We start from the raw sequence: 26,414 nt of genomic DNA, 5'->3' as shown, positions 1-26,414 counted from the left end.
GTTATTTTCAAAGAAGAAAATATCATTTTACTTACTTTCTTTTCCAGTACTCCACTAACAAACCTGTGAGAGTTAAAGAGAAGAGTTAGGGAATAATATTAGTACTGTATGATTGCATTATAATGTAGGTAGATGACAGATAAGGAATTTGTGCATACACACACACACACACACACACAAACGAATACAGATAGCCCCCCAAGTTATGAAAAAGATAAGCTCTAAGTTGAATTTGTATGCAAATTGGAACAGGTTCATTTTTAAAATGGAACTCCAGCTATAGATAGAAATAGTTCTGCTGTCTGTGCCCGTTCAGACGATTTCACCTCACTTTCTTTCCCTGTGAGACTTGGATTTTGAAAGATTTGGCTTGTTGTGGAAACAAGGATTGGTGAGAAAGCTTTAGTTGATAACTAAATGATAACTCTTTCAGGAGTGAATTTCCCTTTCTAGGGGCAGATCCCAGTTCTTAACTATGAGTCATTTGTAAGTCAGATATTTGTAACTTGGGGACTTCCTATATACACACAGAAGAAGTAAGAGAGAAAGAAACATGTTAATGTTTTGTGCATCATCGTGTATATATGCAGACATACAGAAAGAACTTAATGTATGGATCATTTGAAAATGTGATCTGTGCAATTATGCAGTAAAATCAACACAATTTTATGGGCATTAATAAGGCTGTGAAAATATACACCAAAAGGAAGACTTTGAATACAAATCTGTACAAACTGTTAGTAATTAATAGCATGCAACTGGTCATTACTTTGCTTCCAGTGACAACAAAATAGATAACATGCAAAATCCAGTGAATGCTTAATTATATAATACAGAGGCAGTATTTTTCAAAATACAAAAACATAATTTCAGCTCACTGTCACAGTACCCAAAATGTCCTACTTCTATTTTCCTATATTTAGATGTCACAAATATGCTTCCTTTATATTATTTATGTACACTGGAACTTTTAAATTCAAGTTTAGATCTCTTCCGTCATTCATTTCTTTGATGCTGTATGAGTTTCTCTTGCAACTTTTTGCAGGAACATTTACCTGCTTTCAAGTACGCAGAGAAATGAGAATTTCTTCAAAGGTTTAAGAAGTATAGGAGAGTCTATAATCCTACAGTCAACATTCAGAGCAGTTTTTCTTTGATACTATGGGTGAGTCACACATTCATTATGGGGATAATGTGCTGTATATTCTTTTGATGTTGATGAGGAAACAAGTTCTTTGTTAGTGGTAAGTAAGTTATGTATGAACATGGACACACAAGATTGGCTATTTTCATGCTGCACAAAGCATGAAAAATGTGACGGTTCAAGTATGCTTCTGTCAAGAGTTGCTGTATGTCTTCAAGTTGTTTCTGACCTATGCCAAACCTATAATGGGGGTTTTCTTGGCAGGATTTGTTCTAACAGCGTTTGCCTTTACCTTCCCAGGAGCCCGAGAGCCTTTCTCCAGCCCAGGAGAAAGATGGAGTATAAATAAAGTGATGGGTGAGTAAATCTCGTAATAACTTTAAAAGTAGAACCTTCTGTAAGGCAATCTGCCAATTGTGCACTAAATTTGCAGCATCCAAGTGACATGTCCTGCTTGCTTACAGTGGTACAAGTAATGGCTCTTCATTGAAGACCATCTTCTTCAGGAGAGCTAGTTTGTTATTGGGATAGAAAAGTGGCTCATGTCATCAATTAGATCTTCCTTCAATAACAGCAATTGTTTGATTTTTATTCCCTACTTTTTATATTAAAATCAAAAAAATTATATAGTCTTGAATCTGAATTAACAATACTAATATGTTTGAAGACACATATATGGTGAAAGTTGCTTTTATTTAAAAAAAGAGAGCTGACATTTAAGCAAAGCTTTATGCAATAAGGATCTCTTGAGAGACAGCAAAGTGTAGTGGTTTCAATGTTGTTTTTGAATTTCTACTCGGCTATGGAAATCCGTTGGGTGACTCTTGGGCATCAGCCTCAGAGAAAGGCAATAGTAAACCCCCTCTGAACAAAACTTGCCATAAAACTTCTGCTATAGGCTTGTCTTCAGGTTGCCATAAATCAGAAAGGACCTGAAGACACACAACAATAACAAGACTCTCTGGCAGAGAATTCTACATGCCCTACGAAACTACAAATCCAGGATGCCAGAGGATGGAGATATGTTATAACTTTTTTTTTTCTGTGTCAGGAGCAACTGGAATTGCTTCTGGAGTGAGAGAATTGGCCGTCTGCAAGGACGTTCCCCAGGGGACGCCCGGATGTTTTGATGTTTTTACCATTCTTGTGGGAGGCTTCTCTCATGTCCCCGCATGGAGCTGGAGCTGATAGAGGTAGCTCATCTGCGCTCTCCCCGGGCAGGATTTGAACCTGGCAGCCTTCAGGTCAGCAACCCAACCTTCAAGTCACAAGGCTTTTATCCCCTAGGCCATCGGAGGCTCCATGTTATAACTGTGTAGTGTGAAAGAAAACAGTTATCTAAATAATTTGTTTTTACTGGGTTGAGGTGGGTTTTCCGGTCTGTATGGCCATGCTCCAGAAGCATTCTCTCTTGACATTTCACCCACATCTATGACAGATATCCTCAGAGGTTGTGAAGTGAATATTAAAAAAAATGCACATGTGTCTGGAAATATACAGTAGAGTCTCACTTATCCAACACTCGCTTATCCAACGTTCTGGATTATCCAACGCATTTTTGTAGTCAATGTTTTCAATACATCATGATATTTTGGTGCTAAATTCGTAAATACAGTAATTACTACGTAGCATTACTGCGTATTGAACTACTTTTTCTGTCAAATTTGTTGTATAACATGATGTTTTGGTGCTTAATTTGTAAAATTTGATGTTTAATAGGCTTTTCCTTAATCCCTCCTTATTATCCAACATATTCGCTTATCCAACGTTCTGCCGGCCCGTTTATGTTGGATAAGCGAGACTCTACTTTATTCCCAAAGTAATATCGCTAAATCAATTTATTTTAGTGGAAACTATTGAAAAAGATGCTGCATGAACCTAAGAATTGCTGCAATGAGATAAAAATGTGGTTTATAGTGACAATCCATTTTTAAATCAATCTTTTGTTTTTACTTCTGATTTCTATAGTCTCCCATTGTCACTGTGTTTAGAAGAAAATAGTGCCAAATTTATACAGAATCAACATTTTACCTTTCAGTTTCCTTAACAGATTCTGCTGTGGTCTCCTTATATTCTGGAAAACATTCATTGTGATCCATACAAACTTTGCCCACTAATGCTCTTTGGCCAAACTTATCTGTGAGAAATGAGAGAGAATAAAGCCTAAAATAATGTTTTTCCATTCACATTGTTAACAAGGCTTTCTTTTGAAAACATGTTCATCAAGTCTGCTCATATAAAAACACATCACCACTGCAACCAAAGTATCTAAATGTTCCATGTGTATTTGGAGTGCTATGTTGGCTTTGGGATTCTGGGAATTGTTCAAAATAGGAATTTTTACAAACTCTGCCTGCAACTTTACATTTGGAATACTGAAGCACAATACAAGGTGAGGGATGCAGGTTAGCTGTTTGTACAGCCAACTGCTCAAATACTTTAGGAACATTTTGGTCATATCTATAAAATTAACTTCCTGACAACAAAGACTTACAGTGGTCTGAAATCTGATGTAGTATAACAGTTGCAAGTGTGATCTATAAACTATAAGTACCTCTAGTCAAAGCTTAACTCCACTAATAACTCTCTAGGTACCTGTAGGCCAACCATTATCTCTCTTCTCTCCACATGAAGTGCTCTAAACACACCAAGATGCCACACACTTTAAGTGGTAAATGGTGACAACAGTGAGATGGTTGTTATGTAATAATTGCCACACTATATTTTGAGGACCACATGCTTAGATGGGTTTTTTAAGGATTAGATAGTTTCAAGGAAGACAGGTTTATTTCTTGGAAGCGACAGCCATGTAGATCTTTCTTGGTGCTAACAGCAAATAACATGAGACAATTTACTCCTTCATGCCTTTCTTGTTTCTTAAATAATTTTTGTCAGAACATGGAAAAGTTGCTTTTTGGATGACAACTCTCAGAATTCCCCAGTCTTCTGAGATCTGGCAATAGTTAAAAAAAGAATGTAGACTGATGCAATGCAATTCTTATATTATTAACTACACGGAAAACAATTTAAAAGAAATTGAAAAAGTTATAAGGAATATGAGATAGGAGTGGGAAGCAAATGGGAATCTATTGTTGCAACCCAGTTCTCCAGGGTCAGTCTAAATACCTACTTAGAGATCCAGAAGACTTTTGATCTATTCCAGGGCAGAGTCAATTTGCACTGGAACTCAAAATATGGTATTTTGCAAAGAGGATTTTTCATCATTCTACCTGCACTACACCGGTCGGGGTCATAACCACAAAAGATTTCTAGATGAACAATTCTGCTTCAAGAGGAAGTGGTAGTCAAGTTGGTTTCAGCTAACAATAAGGTTTCCTCTAAAATGCCTTTCATAAATTTACCTATAATATCAGCCAGAAGCAAAGAAGCATCTGTGTGAATTGTTGCAAAGTAGCAGGCTGTAGTAGTACCGTTCTTGAGTGTTCGCCTCTGTAAAAAATAACTTATAGTTAACTCATTTGAAGAAAGAGCAATAAAATGAACAGTGTTACTTGTGTTTGGTTTAAGTTGCATTTTTCAAAATCCTTCAAAATAAAAAAATTCCCAACAATTCCAAAAATGTTTTTGACCAGAAGCATCAACACCACCTGTGGGATCAATTAACTGTGGAGGAACATGAGAGAGACCATCCCCATTTGTGGAATACCTTTCTCTTCAACACACAGTTGGTGCCAGTGCTTACTTCATTCCACTCTCAAGCTAAAACAGTTTTTATTCAGGTTTGTGGGACCTAATTAGCATTTTATTAAACCTGATTTAACTACTGGAGACATACTTCAACCTGGGTGGCTTCCATGCATTACATTACATGTTTTAATTGTTTACTATTATTAGACCCATTAGAGAAATGTGTTCCAATTGACTTATTTATATATTAAAATTTTTAATTTTTTAGTTTTTTATAAGTATACCCTGATGTTGTTTGTTTATTCATTTGTCCATGATTTGATGTGTTTGTTGTAATGTGCCTGAGTCCTTTCCGGGAGATAGGGCAAGATAGAAATAAAGTTGTTGTTGTTGTTGTTTGCATTTTTATCAATGCCCATGTACATGATTTCAAACTTTTTTGAGCATTTAACCTATTCTAAGTTCTTTAATATGATTTTGGTCTGTTTACATTATTAAAGGTTTTAACTCTGTATTTTTTTTAATCTGTTCAAACTTTTTTTGTTCATATGTTGTCCTGATATCTTTTGACAAAGGGTAAGATCCAAATACTACCACTGGAGTGGTCTTGGAGAGAGAAATAAGTGCTCCATCATGCCTAGCCCCAGGAAACGAAGAAAGGCCCTCTTTCCGTCCCAGTTTCTATTGCCCTGGTCTATCAGCCAGCATTTGTTGGACTTTATCCCTTCCACCATTGCTGTACTCTTTTCCTTGTGTGTTGATATCTTTTTAGAGTGTAAGCCTGAGGACAGGGAAATGTCATATTAACAACTGTAAAATGTTGTGTTGGCTTTCAGATTCTGAAAATTGTTGTTCAAAACAGGATTTTTTTTTCTAAATTCTGCTTTCAACCTTCCATTTGGAATACAATAGCATGGGACAAGGGGAGCATGCAGGTCAGCTATTTGGACATCTCTTCAAATACTTAAGGAACACTTTGTCCATATCTATACAATTAATCATCTGACAACAAAGACTTACAGTGGTCTGGAATCTGACGCAGTATAATAGTTACAAGCGTTGTCCATAAGCGACAGTACCTCTGACCAAAGCTTATCTCTACTATGTGCAATGATGGTGTTACATAAATAGATGATGATAATAATGATGATAAAAATAAAATAATCAGTGGGCAAATTCATGGTAAGAATACCTCAGATTTACCACCTTCACCTCACTTAAACACGATTCTCTATTTCCTGCTTATGTGAATGTTGTTGTTGTTAACTGACAGCAATTAACTACAACTTATGGTGTATGAGAGACCTCCAGGTCAGCCTATGATTAACCACCCTGTTCATGCCCTACAGACTCAGGATTGTGTCTTCCTGGCTGTGGCATGGCTGGTTAGAAGCCAGCAGCAATAAAGCACCACTGACCTAGAGGTTATTGGTTCGAAGTCCAGATTGGGGTTAACAGCCTAGCTTGCTGCCCACGTAAGCAGATCAAAAACAGCTGTGTCTATAAGTAGAGAATTCTAGGTGCCGCTTAATGCGGGAAGGCTAATTTAACTTAATTTATGACACCATAAAACTACCAGTGGCATGCAAAGAACATGAGGAAGTACTACCATCAAAAGGACTTAGCATCACAGTGGATGATCAAGCGGCAGCTCCCCCTGCGGCCCGAATCAAGCATACCCTCATGAAGCCAGAAGCTGGAAAATGTTAAATAGCCTCTATTGTCTTTCTGTTTATGTGGTATGTCTGATAATGGCATTGAAGGTTTGTCATGTATATGTGCATTGTAATCCATCCTGAGTCCCCTTCGGGCTGGGAAGAGCAGAATATAAATACTGTAAATAAATAAATAAACCATGTCCACAGAAAACCAATGTATGGCTGAGACACTTTCCAGGCTTAAATCATACCTAAGGAAGGATTCCTGCAAGAATAATGGTTAAGACACAGCACGTCTGTCTGACTAGCAAGGACAAGCCAGAAGCAGTTGGGCAGCAGACAAGGACCAGAGGTAGACATTTATTTATTTATTTAAAACATTTATATTCCACCCTTCTCATCCCGAAGGATGAAATGGATGACACCAGGGGTACAGCACAGGCCTATCTGCCCTTGACAGAAGGGCCTTGACAGAATCAGAAGCCAGTAATGGTTCTTCACAGGCAGATGGATCTCTAAGGGGGGTTAAAGAGCATAGAGGCTACACAAATTTATTTAGTTATTTATTTACTCTATTTATACCCTGCCTTTCTCTACCCCGAAGGGGACTCATAGAGGCAATTATTCAATGCCTTAAAACACATACAATTCCAAAAAGTTAAAAATAAATTAGATTAAAATTAAAATATGCTACACATTTAAAACATTACATTTCATATTAAAATCATGCCATCCATAGCCATAGTCCAAGCCGTTCCATAGTCATTTCGTCTATTCCAGATCTGTTAATTGCAATGCACTATTCTCAGAAGGCCTGATCCCACAGCCAAGTTTTTACCTTTCTTCTGAAGGCTAGGAGGGAGGGGGCTGATCATGTCACTGGAGAGGGAGGTTCCACAGGCAAGGGGCCACTACTGAGAAGGCCCTGTCTCTCGTTCCCACCACTCGTGCCTGTGAAGGAGGCGGGACCGAGAGCAGAGCCTCCCTGGAGGATCTTAATCTCCAAGATCATTCATAGGAGAGAGCTGGGCCAGAACCATTTAGGGTTTTATAGGTTAAAGGTAGCACTTTGAATTGTGTTCGATAGCAGACTGGCAGTCAGGGGAGCGGACATAACAGGGGGCTTGTATGATCCCTGTACCCTGCTCCAGTGAGCAATCTGGCTGCTGCCCATTGGACCATTTTGAGTTTTTGAATCGTCTTCAAAAGCAACCCCACATAGAACACATTAAAGTAATCTATTCAGGATGTTACCAGAGCATGGACCACCGTGGCCAAGTATGAATTCCCATGCTATTTTAATTGTGCACATGCTCCTCTGGCCACAGCCGAAACTTGGGATTCTAGGCTCAGCAATGAGTCCAAGAGAACTCCCAAACTGCAAACCTCCCAAGCTGCGAAATTAATATGTTTACAAAACTACATGCTATCACAACAACAGGGAAAGAATTTACTCACCACAGCTCTAGTGTACACCTCTGCAGCAAGACTAAGGTCCTCACATTGGGCCTCTCTTGGATACGTGTATTTTTTTAACCATTGAAGAAGAGGCAGGTCTGTTCGTGTTCCTGCAAAAGAATACTGTGGAGCATGGATGTGTGCATCAACCAAACCTGGCATGAAGAATTCACTGTAGAAGAAAAGCAAGAGGGATAAAATTCACCTTTGTCATCATATGTCTCAAAGCAATCTTAAAAATCTTAATTCATATAAGTATCCTCAATCTTGTGTCTGAATAATATGGTTACACAATATTCCTAAACACAATAGCATAACACTCAAATGTGTCAAAGGATCAAATGTTACTGCTTGACAAAAGTGATAATTTTCTTTTCATCAGAAATGACAGCCCTATTCAGAAAATATAGGCAGGACATCAGTGCATGGAGGAAGCAGGATCACACCTGCTGGCTGCTAGCAATGCCTCCATGGGAACAAATAGAAATCAGAGACCATTACCCCACACTGGCTCTCAAATATATGCAGAATAATAAATTCAATGACAGTTCTACCTAGAATAGATGCATTGGAACCAATGGGGCTTAAATTAGTTGTGACTAGGCAATTCCACTGATTTTAATGTGCTTGCTCTATAACTAGAGTTAACTTTGGATTTAGAGCGTCCAATTCTGGGCACTACTGTGTACAATTCTGGGCACCGCAGTTGAAGGGAGATGTTGACAAGCTGGAAAGCGTCCAGAGGAGGGCAACTAAAATGATCAAAGGTCTGGAGAACAAGCCCTATGAGGAGCGGCTTAAAGAACTGGGCATGTTTAGCCTGCAGAAGAGAAGGCTAAGAGACATGATAGCCATGTACAAATATGTGAGGGGAAGTCATAGGGAGGAGGGAGCAAGCTTGTTTTCTGCTGCCCTGCAGACTAGGACACGGAACAATGGCTTCAAACTACAGGAAAGGAGATTCCACCTGAACATCAGGAAGAACTTCCTCACTGTGAGGGCTGTTCGGCAGTGGAACTCTCTCCCCCGGACTGTGGTGGAGGCTCCTTCCTTGGAGGCTTTTAAGCAGAGGCTGGATAGCCATGTGTCGGGGGTGCTTTGAATGCGATTTCCTGCTTCTTGGCAGGGGGTTGGACTAGATGGCCCATGAGGTCTCTTCCAACTCTACTATTCTATGATTCTATGATCCATTACACTAGTTAGGCAAGATTTGTTCTCTCCAAACAGTTAACAGTTAAATTCTGGCTCAAATGAAGTTTCTGTGTAATCTTGAATGGTAAATTAAAAAAAAATTATGTACTGTTTGTCTTGATATATATTGATTGCATATGTTTTTGGAAACTGATAGTTGAGAATTATAATTTGTTGAGGCACCACCACTCTTTGGCAGAGAATACCAAAGACCTTGTAAAACTACAGCTTCCATGAGTCCACAGCACTGAGCCCTGGCAGTTAGAGTAGAGTTAAGCTGCATTAATTCTACAGTGTAGATGCACCCATAGAGGACAGTACTCTATGATCCACTGAGCCTGTTCCATTTTTTCACCCTCCAAATTGCCCTGCTGCCCCACTGCCACTAGGTACATAATAGTACACTGCTAACTGAATTATTCTACACACAGAACAGAGGAAGGCACCATCTTATCCTTTGCCTTAAACAAAAAAATATATATCTGTTGCTCGTCTTGTCTGGGGATCACATGGTAACTACTTCGCTCTTTGTGCCCAGCAGTTACCAAGCCTTCATTATTCAAAATAAGTGGTCCAGACAGATTCAGAATGTATTTCTATCCTCAGTGAATCAGTAAAGAGTCACCAATTGAGACATTGTGGGTGGGCAGGGAGAACAGTCAGATTAGAGCACATTATTCCCAGACAGAGCTGAGCCTAAGCATCTCTGCTGTGAAGTAAATGCTACACTCCCATGTGTACCTGAGATTTGGTGTGGCTCAGCCACCCACAGTGGCATGCAAAATGGGGGGGGGGGGGGGAAGATCCACAGAACCCATAATTTCTAAAATTTACTTAGTTAAATTTAACACAGCATTTACTTTATGACTCTTGCATCTATGAGTTACATAAGACTGATTCAGCTCTCTGGGGGATGCCTAATTCGGTTGCCATGCCACATTTCATATATTATTCTCAGCATTTCAATCAATTTGCTTTTGTGATTCATGAACATTCCTGCAAATATTAACGCTTTTCTGGTTGCATTGAATCTGCAGCAACCCAGTTATAAGCCAAAGATTTCTTGCATTGAAATGCACTATTAATAAGAGTTGCTTTCAACTCTTTGTCATCATATGCCTCAAAGCAAGCTTTAATATCTAAAGCAGTGGTTCTCAACCTGTGAGTCCCCATGCGTTTTGGCCTATAACTCTCAAAAATCCCAGCCAGTTTATCAGCTGTTAGGATTTCTGGAAGTTGAAGGGCAAAACATCTGGGTATCCACAGATTGAGAACCACTGATCTAAAGAATGTAGACAAAATGGTTTGAGCATTGGACTATGAATCTGGAGACCAGAGTTTGATTACCTGCTCAGCCATGGAAACCTACTTGGTGGCCTTGGGCAAGTCACACACTCTCAAAACTAAAAACCTCATGATCGTGTTATAGTCCAAAACAAAAATGTACTCTATACCATTATCAATAGGTAATCAGAAATGACTTGAAAGCACACAACAACCACAACAACATACTTGAGCAGATAGCAAACATGATTTCAACCATGTCTATTATTTAATTTTAATTAACTTCATCTGTATTGTGTGTGGATGTGTTCACTCACTCACTTGGGTTGCAGCAGTGTGATACACACCAATATATTTTTCACACAATGCAACCTAGCCTCTTTTCTGTTTCACAAGAAGGTGAAACAAAGAGGCTTCATGCAGCTCTGCCAATTTCCTGCTACACAGGACAACCCATACTTATCTACTCAGCTGGAGTTTGCAGCCAACCTGTTCTGACAAAGCTTTTCAAATGCAGACCAATAAAGCTGAAAAATAATGGCTTTTGTGTATGTTTGTTCTTTGGCCATGTAGAAAGAACATTCCATCCTCAGTACAGTGTGTTAGAGTACTTGTGTTTTTTGGAGGGGGGGGGGTTCATGTCAAGAGCGACTTGAGAAACTGCAAGTCGCTTATGGTGTGAGAGAATTGCCTGTCTGCAAGGGTGTTGCCCAGCGGACCCCCAGATGTTTTTTGATGTTTTTACAATCCTCATGGGAGGATTCTCTCATGTCCCCTGACAGAGGAAGCTCATCTGTGCTTTCCCCGGGTTGGATTCGAACCGGCAACCTTCATGTCAGCAACCCAACCTTCAAGCCATCAGTCCTGCCAGCACAAGGATTTAACCCACTGTGCCACTGAGGGCTCCAATTTACAACTCCTGTGATTCCATAAGCATTAAGACACGACAGTTAAAGTAGTGTCAAGCTGCATTAATTCTACAGTGCTGATGTACCTTAAGCAGTTAAAAAGTAGGAAAGACTTTTTCAATCAAGTCTATTCAATCATGTTTTCGTGTTTCTTAAGTAAGGTGTATGCGACTGGATCCTGACTGCCTTGAGTTCAAATTTCACCTCTATGCAATCTTATCTAAACCTCTCTCATTCAGTTCTGTCCCTGCCTACTCCCTCCCCTGTGACATACAGAGTTAATATATAATAAGGATATAAAGATACCAACCTATTTTATGGGACTGTTGTAAAATGACTGGAAGAAAGTGAAGTATAATTGTACTTTTTGGAACATGTTTCTGAGTGTTCAAAGTCTTTAATAAGCATGATCATCATTATCATTACTGATATTAATACAATTAACAGCATAATTAAAAATAGCTAACAACAAAAGGAAACTAGAACAAGTACATACTTATTACTGAGCTCTCTTATGTCAGATGGTTTAAATCCCCACTTCTTTGCCAGTTTCTCTTGTTCATCAGCTGGTTCCAAAAATGCAATCTGAAGAAGGTAAAAAGGGATAAGGTATTTGTGTGTATATTCATGTGTATATATATTTATTTTTTGTAAATAAATATTATGTAAACTAGATCATTTTGGTGATGTTTGGTATTGCAAAGCTTATAGAAAGCAAAATTACCTACCATTATTACAATGTTGTCTGATTGCTGGCATCACCATATACTCCATACTGCAAAATCCAACAAAATCTAAAACACAAAACACTGATACCTTTATTGGCCCAACTAGAAAGCACAAAATATACCATGCAAGCTTTCAAAGTTACACCAACTTCTTCATTGGGAAATATTAAAAATTCTAGCATCTCTGATAAAAAAGCTTTAACAACTTGCATGATATATTTTATTTGAATCTTTATCACTCGTTGTGGATTTTGGTTTTCATTATATCCCTTACTCAAACATTCACAGACTCTGTCTCACTGCAACTGTTTCCACACAGTTTGGTAGGCCAAAAATGAAACCAAAAGAGAGATGGCATCATTTCTGGATGCATCAGATGCACTTATGTAGCCCCTGAAAGGGATGGAGGACAGAAAAATACCCCCGCCCTTATCATACAATTAGAGTCTCACTTATCCAACATAAACGGGCCGGCAGAATGTTGGATAAGCGAATATCTTGGATAATAAGGAGGGATTAAAGAAAAGCCTATTAAACATCAAATTAGGTTATGATTTTACAAATTAAGCACCCAAACATCATGCTGTACAACAAATTTGACAGAAAAAGTAGTTCAATACGCAGTAATGCTATGTAGTAATTACTGTATTTACAAATTTAGCACCAAAATATCACGATGTATTGAAAACATTGACTACAAAAATGTGTTGGATAATCCAGAACGTTGGATAAGCGAATGTTGGATAAGTGAGACTCTACTGTACAATTTTCTTATGTCCCACTATTTTTACAATGAAATTTCTCTAAACATGAGGATGAGTGAATCTACATTTTAGAAATGAACGCAGTTTGACACCAGTTTTGCTGCCATGGCTCAATGCTATAGAATTGTGGGATTTGTAGTTTGGTGAGGCACCAGCACTCTTTGGCAGAGAAGACTAAAGACCTTTGTAAAACTATAGCTCACATGACCGCATAGCATTGAGCCATGGCAGTTAAAGTGATGTCAGACTGCATTCATTCTACAATGTAGATGCAACCATTATTTCTTGGCTCCAAATCACACTCATGCTAGCAGCTTATTCCTTTGCTGGGTACTCTTATGCACACACATTTGGGATCCTGTTGGGAAAAAACACTTGAATTCTACAATGTAAATAGATTCTACATCTGGATACTATTTGTTAAACTAAAAGAGGCTACATCTTTACAAGAGACTGGGCCTCTGCCTTATAATCTCACGCAAAAAGCTCACTTTAAATATCATTTCATAATATGCAGACATATTTACATATAGTAAATTCCAGATTTTATAGTCCTTATTTGGTTAACAGATCTAATTTTGATGTTTCCTCAAGATAATGGGTTTCCACTATACTGCTCTTTGTAATCTTTGACTCACTAAGATTGCAATAGCATCCATACATCCATTATACACCAGGGCTCAAGTTTCACTGAACACAAAGAAGCTTACAAATGAGTAGATGGAAATTGTAAGGAGCTGATAAAACTTATTCCCAGGCACAGGACTGTCGCCTAAATCTTGATTCCAAATAATTAAATGTTTCCTGGTGTTTTGTGTAGCATTACAATGTAAATATTTGTTCCTGATCAGAATAAACAGAAATGATGGACTTCCCTATTAACATTTCAGATTAAGCAGAAGTTCAGTTTGATTTATTTTATTATTATGATTACTGTTATTATTGGTATGTTTTGAGTATGTATAGCAATATTATCCAATTCCTTAACAGAGACATATGCTTGATGACCCAGATTTTCCAATGAGCAAAAGAAATGCCAATGAGAAGCCAAAGTCAAACTGTAAGGAGAATGACTAAGACTGCTTAACAAATACAAACTAGCTCACTAGGATTAAGTGAAAAGAAGACAAACATGTCACACAACACCAGATGGTTAGTGTTGAAAGCAAACTTGTTGTCATGGAAGATGAGGTCCCTATATAATATTCATAGCCAGGCATTTTGAAATAACTCTGTTCTTGAGTACAAAATGCAACAGCAGATCCTTCATAGAAATGTCATTTTAGGATAAAAAGACAATGTTTAGCAGCAAAGGGAGTTGCTAAAAATAAACTGTGAAAGGTCTGACTGCAATCAATTTTAGATTTCATCATTCTTTTGAATATAATTCCTTTTTTATTAATATTCTACTAAATAGAAAGATGAAGAAGGGGTCAGTCTGTAGTGCATGGCCAACATCCCTTGATTTCTGGATCATCTGGCACCTCATAACTGAAAGTCTGAACTGACTCCTTAAAAGCTGTGTACATATTTTGATGTAATGTGATACAAAAGGAGTAATGTCTGAACCATCTGTGATGCTGGTGGGTTTGAACTAACCCAAAGATTGCCAAACTCCAGGTAATAAGCAAGATCATCTGGCTTGCTTTTCTAAGAAAGATCAATAAACTGAACAGAAATTAATGATAAACTATTTGGCATGCATACATTTCATGGGCACAAACAGAAGCTTGCCTCAAATTGAGGAAACAGGGATAGCACTGTGAAAACATGGGCCTTAATGTAACTTGCACCTTACAGAGCTGCAAGTTAAATAAGCAGCTGATTGGCCGGTTTGGGGGGGGGGGGATTAAAATGTCCAGCCTTAAAAAGAGCCATGAAGAAAAATATGTGGGAGATGGAAAATAAAGAGATGTCTCATTTAATAAAGTATATTAATGAAGTAGATGTGTTCTTGGTTATTATTTCTTTAACAGAAAATTTGATATCAGAGACATGAATAACAAGGAAAGAATAGGTTTCCTGCCTCACACAAAAATGAGCAGTTCAACATGTTTTAGGTAAAAAAGATTATTCAGAACTAAACAATATACACATGTGAAATGAAACAATTAGGTTAGGTAAGTCTTGTATGAATAAATGAACACATCTTGAACTTCATAGAGACTATCTGAAAGTTTCATCCAAAATGTATTTAGGGCTGATTTTTTCCCCCCATCCAGTCTTCACTTTTCTTATCTTTTCCATTTTTGTGTTCAGACTTATAGATCTATTTTTTGTTTGTTTGTCTGTCACACTGGAGCTAGCTGGTGAGGCAGGCTCATCTGCTCTTCCCTCTTCTCCCTGTTCTACTGTTTGTGGATATTCAGTAAGGGATTTTGGAGACAGTTGCTACTTAGCTTGCCTGTTGTAGGGAGGCACACATGGCTACAGGAGGGTTTGCTATACTAGAGTTCTGCTCTTTTCCAGCTCAAGCTCTGCTGCATTGTGTATTCTAGACATATGGCTGCAATCCAATACTGCAAGTCTGCATTTCTCTAACCCTCTTTCATCATCCTCCAAATGGCAAAGCTGTTTTAAATAAACAAGTTTCTAGCTATACAGAGGATGAGGAATAAAAGAGACTGGACAGGTGTAAAAAGATTTCATAAAATGTCTTTGCCAGAGGTTTTGTTAACTGAAGTAAGCCTGTACTGTTAGAAAGGACAGAGAAGCCTGTGATTTTCATTCACACATATTGCTGAGAATTTATGTTTCTACTCCAATATTTGAACACTCTAGTGAAGAGCAATGAAGTTTAGTCAATACTCATGAGCAAATGTGAAATTACTGTAATACATTCCATTCTACTAGCTGTGGGAACTGGTAGCTTCAAATATCAATGAGATAGCAAACCTGCTCCAAAATTTGATTTATATTTTTAGCACTTAATTCTAACCCAGTAGTCCTCAACCTGTGGGTCCCCAGATGTTCTGGCCTTCAACTCCCAGGAATCCTAACAGCTGGTAAACTGGCTGGGATTTCTGGGAATTATAGGCCAAAACACCTGGGGATTCACAGGTTAAGAACCACTGTTCTAACCACAATACTTAATCCCTTGCACAAGTATTCACACATACTCTTGAGCTTTTCCACATTTTGTTGACAATCTGGAATTGAAATTGACTTAATTAACACTGTTAATGCATGCAAGATACTCCATTCTGCAAAGAATCCAAGCATTTTATTGAGGCTCAAAAGGTGTAAAGTCAACATCAAGGATAGGTTCTTCAAAACACAGAGTGCATTCAAACTAAAACATGGAGTGGGCTCTTTATCGCACTGATATGGAAACCACCAGTGGCCATAGCCTACGTGTTTCCTACTCTGCATAGCAGTGATCCATATCACTGGGTATCTTTAAATACAAAAAGATAGTACCAGTTCAATTCCAGACATCCCAAATGAAAAAAAGCTTCCCACACTTTTCAAAGATCTGCCAAATCATCATGGGAGTTCACTACTTAATAGCAATGTAGGCAAGCCTACATGAGGGGGAAATGCCAACTTGTACTGTTAATTGGTTCAAATATTTGGTTGGGAGAAATTAAAAGGCAGACGTGTGATCAGTTGATTTACTGACGAGGGTACAAGCTGTTCTTGAATTGTGTAAAGCAAAGTACAAGGACTGTCAAGAAGCAAAACAACACAACACAATACCTAATTACAAGTGGATTATTTATTCTTTAACACACACCTCTCAACCCCACCACATTTACTTGGAAGGAAGGCCTATGGATTTTAATAGCCCTCCCAAGTGAGCATGCTTTGGATTTCTACCTCTTGACACCATTTTTTCTCATTGTGCCCAGACCCAAGAATTACGACGCTTGAAGTTTCATAAGGGCACAATTTCATTTAACCAAATTAAATCAATTGCTGCAGAGTAGTCGTTAACTTTACTATTCCTCCCACACTGTTGGTAAATTCTCTGGGCTGAGATGCCAATTCTTCTGTAGATGCCAGTTCTTCAGTCACCTCCCATGCCCTTTCTGGGTGAACTCCACCTTGGCTCCAAGCCCAGGCATGGTAGCAATGCCTGTTCTTCACTCACGTTGCCACATTTTGCATGAAGTGATGAGGGAAGGTGTTGCTACCACCATAGCAATTACTAGCTTTGGCTAAGTGACTCGGGCATGCTCAAAGGGAATTCCTTTTCTTGGTCTCTCAAGCAACTAGGCTGTCAGGATGGTTAAAGGAAGCCCCCTTCACTTGATACTTTGGACTGCTTACTAGCACTCTGACTATCTATGTTTTGTTTCTGCCAGCTGTCACCTGTTCCATTACAAATTATTTACCACTGCAATACATGACAAATTTGAAATGGCCAACCAATTCTCCAATGAAAAAAAAGAAAAGTGAGTAGATATGTGCTAATTTGGGTTGGGAAGATGAGTTTTTACCCCCAGCCAGAGTTTGTCTACTCTGATCAATCTATCTATACAACGATGGTGTTGTCAGCTGCTACTGATACTCTGTTTCCTCGGGGGAAATTGTGTTGAGAGTGACTTGAGAAAATGTAAGATACTTCTGGTCTGAGAGAATTAGCCATCTACAAGGACGTTGCCCAGGGGACACCTGGATGTTTTGATGTTTTATCATCCTTGTGGGAGCTTTCTCTCATGTCCTAGCAGATCCCCAAAATAAGACATACCCACAAAATAAGCCGTAGCAGGATTTCTAAGAATTTGTGCAACATAATCCATACCCTGATAATGAGACATCGTGATAAGTGTGGCTATGCAGCATACTGGCATGGAGCAGTAAAGAAGATGGGCAGCCCTTCTCATCTGCCCCATCGTGACAGCTACTATCTCAGAGGTGACTGGAGAAGTGTGGGCAGCCCCATCAACAAGGGATAAATTCACTGACAGTGTTGTTGCCAATACACTCCAAGCAGGTTACATGGATAGGAGCTGCTCATTTATTGAGAGCTCTATTTTTCGACATGAAAGATTGAGGCCAAAGGTTCTAAAGGAATTGGAGTCACAAGAAATTCAAAATGGAATTCTGGGTTTGGAGAGTTATGACGATGTTCCAGAAGACAACAACTTAACTACAGTATATTTGAATAAATGTAGATTGTTGTACCATAGTAGTTAAAGGTAAAGGTTTTCCCCTGACATTAAGTCTAGTCTTGTCCGACTTTGGGAGTTGGTGTTCATCTCCATTTCTAAGCTGAAGAGCCAGCGTTGTCCGTAGACACCTCAAAAATCATGTGGCCAGTATGACTGCATGGAGCGCCATTACCTTCCTGCTGGAGTGGTACCTATTGATCTACTCACATTTGCATGTTTGCATCTGCTAGGTTGGCAGAAGTTGGGGCTAACAGCAAGAGCTGATCCCGCTCTCCGGATTCGAACCGCCACCCTTTTGGTCAGCAAGTTCAGCAGCTCAGTGATTTAACCCACTGTGCCATCAGGGCCTCCTTGTTGTACCATACTTAATTAAAACAAGACATCCCCTGAAAATAAGTCATAGTATATCTTCTTGAGGAAAAATAAATATAAGACAGTGTCTTATTTTTGGGGAAACACGGCATACATCTCCCCCCTTTGACAAGAAAGAACACTACTGTGATCACTTATCTATTGTCTAGTGAGTGGGTGCAAGAAGCATCAATAGATAGTCACTGGGAACTTATGTCATTAAATAAATTATAGATGGAAAACTTGACATCATGTCAAGCAGGGACTGAGATGACTGCCTGGTACATCAACATTGAAGTACCTAGCCACTCTGGAAAACATGCAATGAAGGAAAAACAGAATTGCAAGACAAGAATGAACATGCCTTTCCACCATTATCTTTTTCAGTTACAGTCCCTTCTCCTTTAGTGAGAATAAACTATCAATAGGGAAAAAATTGTCTCTTAACTCAGCACAAGCAGCATTTACTTAAAGCTTCTATAAAGTCTGAGTTTCCCATCCTAATCGATGTGGTGAAACATACAGACATTTGGGTGTGATGCGCCAGAAGGAAGAGGTTTACCTACAAAATTCTTGGGGGCTTTTCAAAACCACCTTTCCCTCTATACTTGCAAACACCTGGTAACAGTCCCCTGATCAGCACCTAGATGTGTCAAAGGATCATTTTCAAAAAAGAGTGGAGGAGGAACAACCAACTATTAAAGCCTAACCATCAGTTTGTCAAATCCTTGCCAAATGATCACTTTCTCATATACTGCCCTTAAATTTTGTTTTTCTTGTACTGTCAGGAACCTCCTAAGGCAGTTTCAGTCCTAACCCTACCTGTTACTAACCCGTCCTCTGATTAAATACAGAGAAGATGTCATCATGTGAGAAAACTCCTTTGCAATTCTATGAAATGTGGCAGAAATAGCATATGCAAGAGTGTGATAAAGAAGAACAGATCTATGCCAAAGGGTCTGTGGAATCAAGAAACATAAAGCAGGTGCTGTTGCTATGCCAAACACATTCGTTTATTAGTCACTGCAATCTTGTGGTCTCCACACATATTTCAAAGTGCATGACTATGTACAATAACATAGTGCATTAAAAGCCTTTAACTCTATCATTACCAACTGCATATTTTGTTAAATGAGATGCTAATTAGATAAGAAGTTGCTGGCAATAACATATGATCAGATGGGCAAACATATTGTGAGACAGCCAAAACGCCAAAGCCTGGAAGCTTTGAAAATATTATGTGTTTAATGGTCGAGGGGAAAAAATTCTTGAAGAGTTGGCTAGTTGGGTATTCAAAAATGTGAATAGTCTTCAGAGATTCTGTAAAAAGATATTGCAAAACATCTTTCTGGAGCACTTTACATACACTAAAATATGATGAAATACAGTGTTAATGTTATTGCTTAAGTTTAGAGTGATGTAGGAGAATAGAATAAAAGATGGGAATCCTCTCTCTCTTGATATGTTAAGGACGGTCTTAAATGACATTTTAACAGAAGAGCTGATGTTGAATTATCTCAATCCATTCTTATCCTTAAAGGAATTGAAAATTAGCTCCAGAATGTGATTATCTGGAGCCTCAGATAAGATCAGTTTAGAGCTAGAAATTAATATCACAGCAATCATAATTTTATACTTCCAACTGTCACATTAAAAGATGTGTCAAGAAAATTGCAAGCCACTTCTGTGAGCCAAGTTGATGTTAAATGTGCTAAGCCTACACAAATTTATGAAAAGCTCCATATGAAACATATGTAACCATTGTATATGTGAAATAACACCCAGGTGCACCAAAACCATACACACACACCATATTCAGTCCTTTAACTTCTATTCACTCAATCAGACATCCTAAGCTTCTCTATCAAAAATCTGCAATTTTCACCATCTTCCTCTCTTGCAGAGATATTTGTAGTAACCCCAATATTAGTTTACACCTTGTAACTAATAACCACCACTTTTATGTCTTCAGAATATATGGGAAGAAATAATAATAATAATAATAATAATAATAATAATAATAATAAACACCTAGTATAGATAAGGGGATTGGGCTTCTGTGAGTTTTCCAGGCTGTATGACTATGTTCCAGAAGCATGTTTTGCCCACATCTGAGAGGCATCCTCAGAAATTGTGAGATCTGTTGGAAGTGGGGTAAATATATCTGCAGAAGGTCCAGGGTAGGATAAAACTCTTGTCTGCCTGAGGCAAGTGTGAGTGTTAGCATTGGATAGCCTTTCAGCTTCAAGGTCTGGCTGCTTCCTGCCCGGGGAATCCTTTTTTTGGGAAGGTGCTAGCTGGCCCTGATCGTTTTTGTCTGGAATTTTCTGTTTTCTGAAAGTAGTTCTTCATTTACTGTCCTGATTTTAGAGTTTTTAAATACTGGTAGACAGATTTTGTTCATTTTCATGGTTTCCTCCTTTCTGTTGAAATTGTCTGCATGTTTGTGGATTTCAATGGCTTCTCTCTGTAGTCTGGCATAGTGGTTGTTTGAGTGATCCAGCATTTCTGTGTTCTCAAATAATATGCTGTGTCCAGGTTGGTTCATCAAGTGTTCTGCTATGGCTGACTTAAGTAAGTTTTCTTACTATACATCAAGGGAAGGGAAGCTGATGAAGAAACACAACCTACTATCTACAGACCCACTAAGAAAATCCAACTAAAGCTACCTTCAGCAAAGGACAAGAGGGATCCTCTCACCTTTGCAGGAGTCTACTGTATACCATGCAGCTGTGGACAAGCCTACACAGGGACCACCAAACACAGCATTGCCCAGACACGAATCAAGGAATATGAAAGGCGCTGCAGACTAACTCAACCAGAGAAGTCAGCCAAAGCAGAGCACTTGATGAACCAACCTGGACACAGCATATTATTTGAAAAATGCTGGACTACTCAAAAAATTATCATGTCAGACTACACAGAGAAGCCACAGAAATCCACAAGCATGTGAACAATTTCAACAGAAAGGAGGAAACCATGAAAATGAACAAATCCGGCTACCAGTATTTAAAAAAAACCTCAATTTAAGATAGTATAGAAAGAACACCAGTAAAACAGAAATTTCAGACAAGAAACAATCAGGGCCAGCTAACACCTCCCAACAAAGGATTCCTTCAGGCAGGAGTCAACCAGGTTTTGAAGCAGCAAGGCTTTTCAATGCTAATCAATGTGATTAATTGCAATATTCACACTTGCCTCCAACAGACAAGAGTTCTTTCTCCCACCCTGGACCTTCCACAGATATATAAACCCTATCTGAGGATGCCTGCCATAGATATGGGTGAACCTCAGGACAGAATGCTTCTGGAACATGGTCACAGCAACCCAGTGATTCCAGCCATGAAAGCTTTTGACAGTACAGTGTGTCATTCTTTTTAAGGTAATTCTAGCTTATGTCAATTATTTATCGAGGAGGTATTGGGTTTTCTGTTGCTATAGCACACTTTCTTGCCTATGTTACAGGATTGTGAAACACTAAAGCAACAGGGTTGTTGTATGTCTTTCGGGCATTTTTCATCTCCTCCAACCCTTTTTTCGTGGGTTTAAACCCAGTTGTTAATTGTAATTATAACCTATCTGAATTAATGGGAATTTGATAAATCAGCAGATAGATGAAATCAATTGGTTCCACAAGTGTACTCTAGATGCCTCATCACACTAGAGCATGAATCCACTTTAAATCCGGTTTCTGCCTCCTGCAGAATGTTGGGGTTTGTAGTTTGGTGAGGTCCAGGACCTGTCTGGCTGAGCTGTTTAAAGACCCCTCCCAAAAGTGGATTCAAAGTGGATCCAAGCTCTAGTGTTACGGACTGCCATCGCATTTCGGTCAAAGTGTTTTCCCCGCACAGAAAACAATACCGGGAGTTTAAAGTGAAAGTTCACCCTGACCTGTTATAATCAATGCATCTTAATGGACACCCTAGCACTCTTCTGCAAAATCGGGATGGTCTTTTTTTCTTTTCTTTTTTTCCTTTTGGCACAGTATGCCAAAGCTTTCGTTTCTCCAAAGCACCCTTTCCTTTCCTTGTTTGAACCAGGGTTTGGTGAAACCCGAAAAGGAAGTCACAGCTGTGTTTCTTGCTTAATGATTTAGATTCGGTTCTCCTATTCATGTCCCTCTTTGCTCTGCCTAACTCAAGCACCCACACCAATTTCGCGCTCTCCTTTGGGGTTTTGTCCCCTTGGGCTATAAACGTCGCTGGTGCCTTCTCTGGGCCCTAAGAAACATCTGCTTCTCTCGGTTCAATCCTACATACCTATGACCCAGGCTCGTTTTTTTTTTTTCCCTCCTCAGCAGGGAGTTATATAACCCTCTGGAGCGTGTTGAGACCCAGCTCTATTTCCTCTTTCCCCGTTTGCTTTTCTGGGTGTGTTTCCAAAGCTGTCCTGCTTTTCATCTCGTCAGGGGCAGCTGAACATCTATCTCAGGCGTGGGCAAACTTGGGTCCTCCAGGTGTTTTGGACTTCAACTCCCACCATTCCTAACAGCCTCAGGCCCCGCTTAAGCGGCTGAGGGGGAAAAGGAAGGGGCCTGAGGCTGTTAGGAATGGTGGGAGTTGAAGTCCAAAACACCTGGAGGATCCAAGTTTGCCCACGCCTGATCTATCTCCACTCCAAAGAGATACATAACCCCACTTCCCCTCAGACGCAGAACCCATCAGGGATCTCATGGCTTCTGAACTGCTTCTCTTCCCCCCTTCAAAAAGGAAAAACAACAACAACAACGCCATTTGCTTCCTCGACTCTATGGAGGGACTTTGTCATCTTCACTCTCAAGAGAGATATAACCCAAGAACACACCGCCCTTTGCCTGCCTACTCTATTCTCAGGAGATATGCAACCCAACAGGGATCTCATGGCTTCTCACAGCTCCCCAATATGAGCTGCTCTTTGCTCACACACACACACATCCAGAAGGAAAGACACCATATGTCTTATCTCAGGCCTCTTCCACACTACTGAATAAAACCCCACATTATCTACTTTGAACCGGAATATATGGCAGTGTGGACTCAGATAACGCAGTTCAAAGCAGATACTGTGGGATTTTCTGTCTTGACATTCTGGGTTGTGTGGAAGTGCCCTCAGGAAGTATATTCTTCTCCCCTCGCAGATCTCCTCAGGGATCTCATGGCTTCCCCAGAACTCTTCAAGCCCAACGCCAGGCTGCTCTTGTCAAGTTTTCCTCCCTCACAAAGGGGAAGACACCATTTTTCTTCCCTCAGGAAAGGTAGAGCCAGACTTCCCCTCACACTTCTCCGGGTATCCCACTCTCAGGAGAGATATAATCCATTCTCTCCTCATCCTTCTCCTGTGGGATCCCTGGCTTACTCAGCTCTCCAAAGCCAAAGCGGGACATGCTCTTGGCATGTCTTTCCCGCGCAAAAGGGGAAGAAGGCACCCTTTGCCTACTCTACTCTCCACAACTCTCCAAAGCAGAGCTGCTCTTTGTGTCTTTCCCATTCAATGAAGGAAGAAGAAGGCACCCTTTGCCTACTCTGCTCTCAGAGAGAGAACCCATCCACAGCTCTCCAAAGCCAAAGCAGGCTGCTCTTGGCATGTCTTCCCCACTCAAAGGGGATAGAAGAAGGCACCCGTTGCCTACTCTGCTCTCAGAGAGAGAAAGAGAGCTGGGCATGTTTAGCCTGCAGAAGAGAAGGCTGAGAGGAGACACCATGGCCATGTATAAATATGTCAGGGGAAGTCATACAGAGGAGAGAGCAAGCTTGTTTTCTGCTGCTCTTTGGAGACTAGTATGGGAACAATGGCTTCAAATTACAGGAAAGGGGATTCCACCTGAACATTAGGAAGAAATTCCTCGCTATGAGAGCTGTTCAGCAGTGGAACTCTCTGCCCCGGAGTGTGGTGGAGGCTTTTAAGCAGAGGCTGGGTGGCCACCTGTCGGGGGTGTTTTGAATGTGATTTTCCTGCTTTTTGGACTGGATGGCCCACGAAGTCTCTTCCAACTCTATGATTCTATTATTCTAATCCGTCCACAACTTTCCAAAGCCAAAGCGGGGCTGCTCGTGGCATGTCTTCACAGCTCAAAGGGGGAAGAACTATATTCCATAAGTATCTTCTCCAGACGTTTCGCCCGCATCTATGGCAGGCATCCTCAGAGGTTGTGAGGTCTGTTGGAAACTAGTCAAGTGGAGTTTATACATCTGTGGAAGGTCCAGGGTGGGAGAAAGAACTCTTGTCTGTGAGGCAGGTGTGAATGCTTCACTTGGCCACCTTGATTAGGCAGTCAAACGAGAGAGGGGGGGAAATAGCCTTTCAGCTTCAAGGTCTGGTTGTGTACTGCCTGGGGGAATCCTTTGTTGGGAGGTGTTAGCTGCCCCTGATTGATTCATGTCTGGAATTCTTCTGTTTTCTGAAAATTGTTTTTTATTCACTGTCCTGATTTTAGAGGGTTTAAAAAAAATACTGGCTACCAGTATTAAATCAGGACAGCGAATAAAAAACAACTTTCAGAAAACAGGAATTCCAGACAGGAAAGAATCAGGGCCAGATAGCACCTCCCAACAAAGGATTCCCCCAGGCAGGAAGCAGCCAAACCTTGAAGCTGAAAGTCTATTCAATGCTAATCAAGCTGGCCAATTGAAACGTTCACATCTGCCGCAATGCCCCGATGGCGTAGTGGGTTAAAGCCTTGTGACTTGAAGGTTGGGTTGCTGACCTGAAGGCTGCCAGGTCCGAATCCCACCTGGGGAGAGCGCGGATGAGCTCCCTCTTTCAGATCCAGCTCCATGCGGGGACATGAGAAACGCCTCCCACAAGGATGGTAAAAACATCAAAACAACCGGGCGTCCTCTGGGTAACGTCCTAGCAGACGGCCAATTCTCTCACACCAGAAGCGACTTGCAGTTTCTCAAGTCGCTCCTGACACGAAAAAAAAAGTCTGCCGCAAAAAGACACGAGTTCTTTCTCCCACCCTGGACCTTCCACAGATATTTAAACCCCACTTGCCTAGTTTCTAATAGACCTCACGACCTCTAAGGATGCCTGCCAAAGATGCGGGCGAAACGTCAGGAGAGAATTCTTCTGGAACATGGCCATACAGCCCGGAAAACTCACAGCAACCCAGTGATTCCGGCCATGCAAGCCTTCGCCATCCACAACTCTCCAAAGCCTAATGTCTCCCCTTCTCTCGGAGGGACAGAACCGCTTCCCCGCTCCCACGTCCTCCCTTTCCCTCTCCCGTCTTGTGGCCCGCCACCCTCCCCGGTCTCCCTCGGGGCGTCTCCCTCGGGGCGGCTGACCTTCCCGCTCTCCTCGACGCCCAGGAGGTGTCCCGGCAGGAGGTCCATGGGCGAGGCGTGGGTGGCGTGGACGAAGGTGCCCTTGAAGAGGAGCGCCAGCGGGGGGCCCGGCGGGGAGCCCATGGCGCGCCCCTCGCCCTTCGGGGCCCCAGCAGCGGGCGGCAGGCGCCGGCGGGGGCTCCGGCGAAGAACCAGCGGGGGCGAAGCCGGCGGCGGGTCCCAGGAGCCGTCCCTCTTCCTCCGCGCCCGCGCCCTCGCCCGCCGGTGCCAGGAGCAGCAGCCGCACCACCTGCCACCCTCTCTCCTCCTCCGGCGCCCGAAGACTTTCCCCCTTTGGGGTGTGGTTACCACCCGCGCCGCCGCCCTCCCCGCCCGGCTCTCCTCCTCCTCCTCCTCCTCTTCCCCGTCCGGTGGCGCCAAGGGAGGCTCTTCTCCCCGCTTTCTGAGTCCCAGCATTGGGGAAAGGAAAAGGGCGACGGTGAGAAGTTTGGGGGCGGCGCGCCAATCTCTCCCACTTCCCTGTGGCAAATAAATAAAAGGGAGGGGGGAAGCGTGCGCCTTCACCTCTGCAGGTCCCCGAGGCATTGGCACTGCCACGTGTGGCTCTGACTCACCCCGCCCTTTCTAAGGTCTAAATAATAATAATAATAATAATAATAATAATAATAATAATAATAATAATAATAATAATAATAATAATAATAATAATAATCACCACCACCACCACCACCAAAAGAAATCCACGGGTTTTGTTTTTTTTTTTACCACCTGGGGAAAAAAGGAAGCGCTGCCGCAAAAGTAATACCGCGCTGCTTCCTTGAAGGGACTCAAACGAGAGGTGGGGAAAGCATCCTTCAGAAGCAGTTCTCTGAAGGATGAATTTAGTGGCCAGGCCTGT

General features: G+C 40.9%; 1 protein-coding gene across 1 annotated transcript in view; it reads right to left on the bottom strand.

Moving 5' to 3' along the window:
• gda (guanine deaminase) overlaps positions 1 to 26,015 on the bottom strand; it is a 49,207-nt gene extending 23,192 nt beyond the window's left edge. Inside the window, exons 1-6 of the mRNA XM_003216538.4 lie at positions 25,517 to 26,015; positions 11,788 to 11,876; positions 7,909 to 8,080; positions 4,507 to 4,594; positions 3,176 to 3,281; positions 36 to 63 (exon numbers count right to left, since the gene is read on the bottom strand). Coding sequence (XP_003216586.2) covers positions 36 to 63; positions 3,176 to 3,281; positions 4,507 to 4,594; positions 7,909 to 8,080; positions 11,788 to 11,876; positions 25,517 to 25,972 — 939 coding nt within the window. The 5' untranslated portion in view covers positions 25,973 to 26,015. The remainder of the gene's footprint in view (positions 1 to 35; positions 64 to 3,175; positions 3,282 to 4,506; positions 4,595 to 7,908; positions 8,081 to 11,787; positions 11,877 to 25,516) is intronic.
• Between the last annotated feature and the right edge of the window lie 399 nt (positions 26,016 to 26,414).

This window comes from Anolis carolinensis, chromosome 2 (assembly GCF_035594765.1).
Source record: "Anolis carolinensis isolate JA03-04 chromosome 2, rAnoCar3.1.pri, whole genome shotgun sequence".
In the NCBI taxonomy this organism is placed as follows: domain Eukaryota; kingdom Metazoa; phylum Chordata; class Lepidosauria; order Squamata; family Dactyloidae; genus Anolis; species Anolis carolinensis.
The sequence above is the reverse complement of the archived record's forward strand: the minus strand, read 5'-3'. Positions and strand labels throughout refer to the sequence as shown.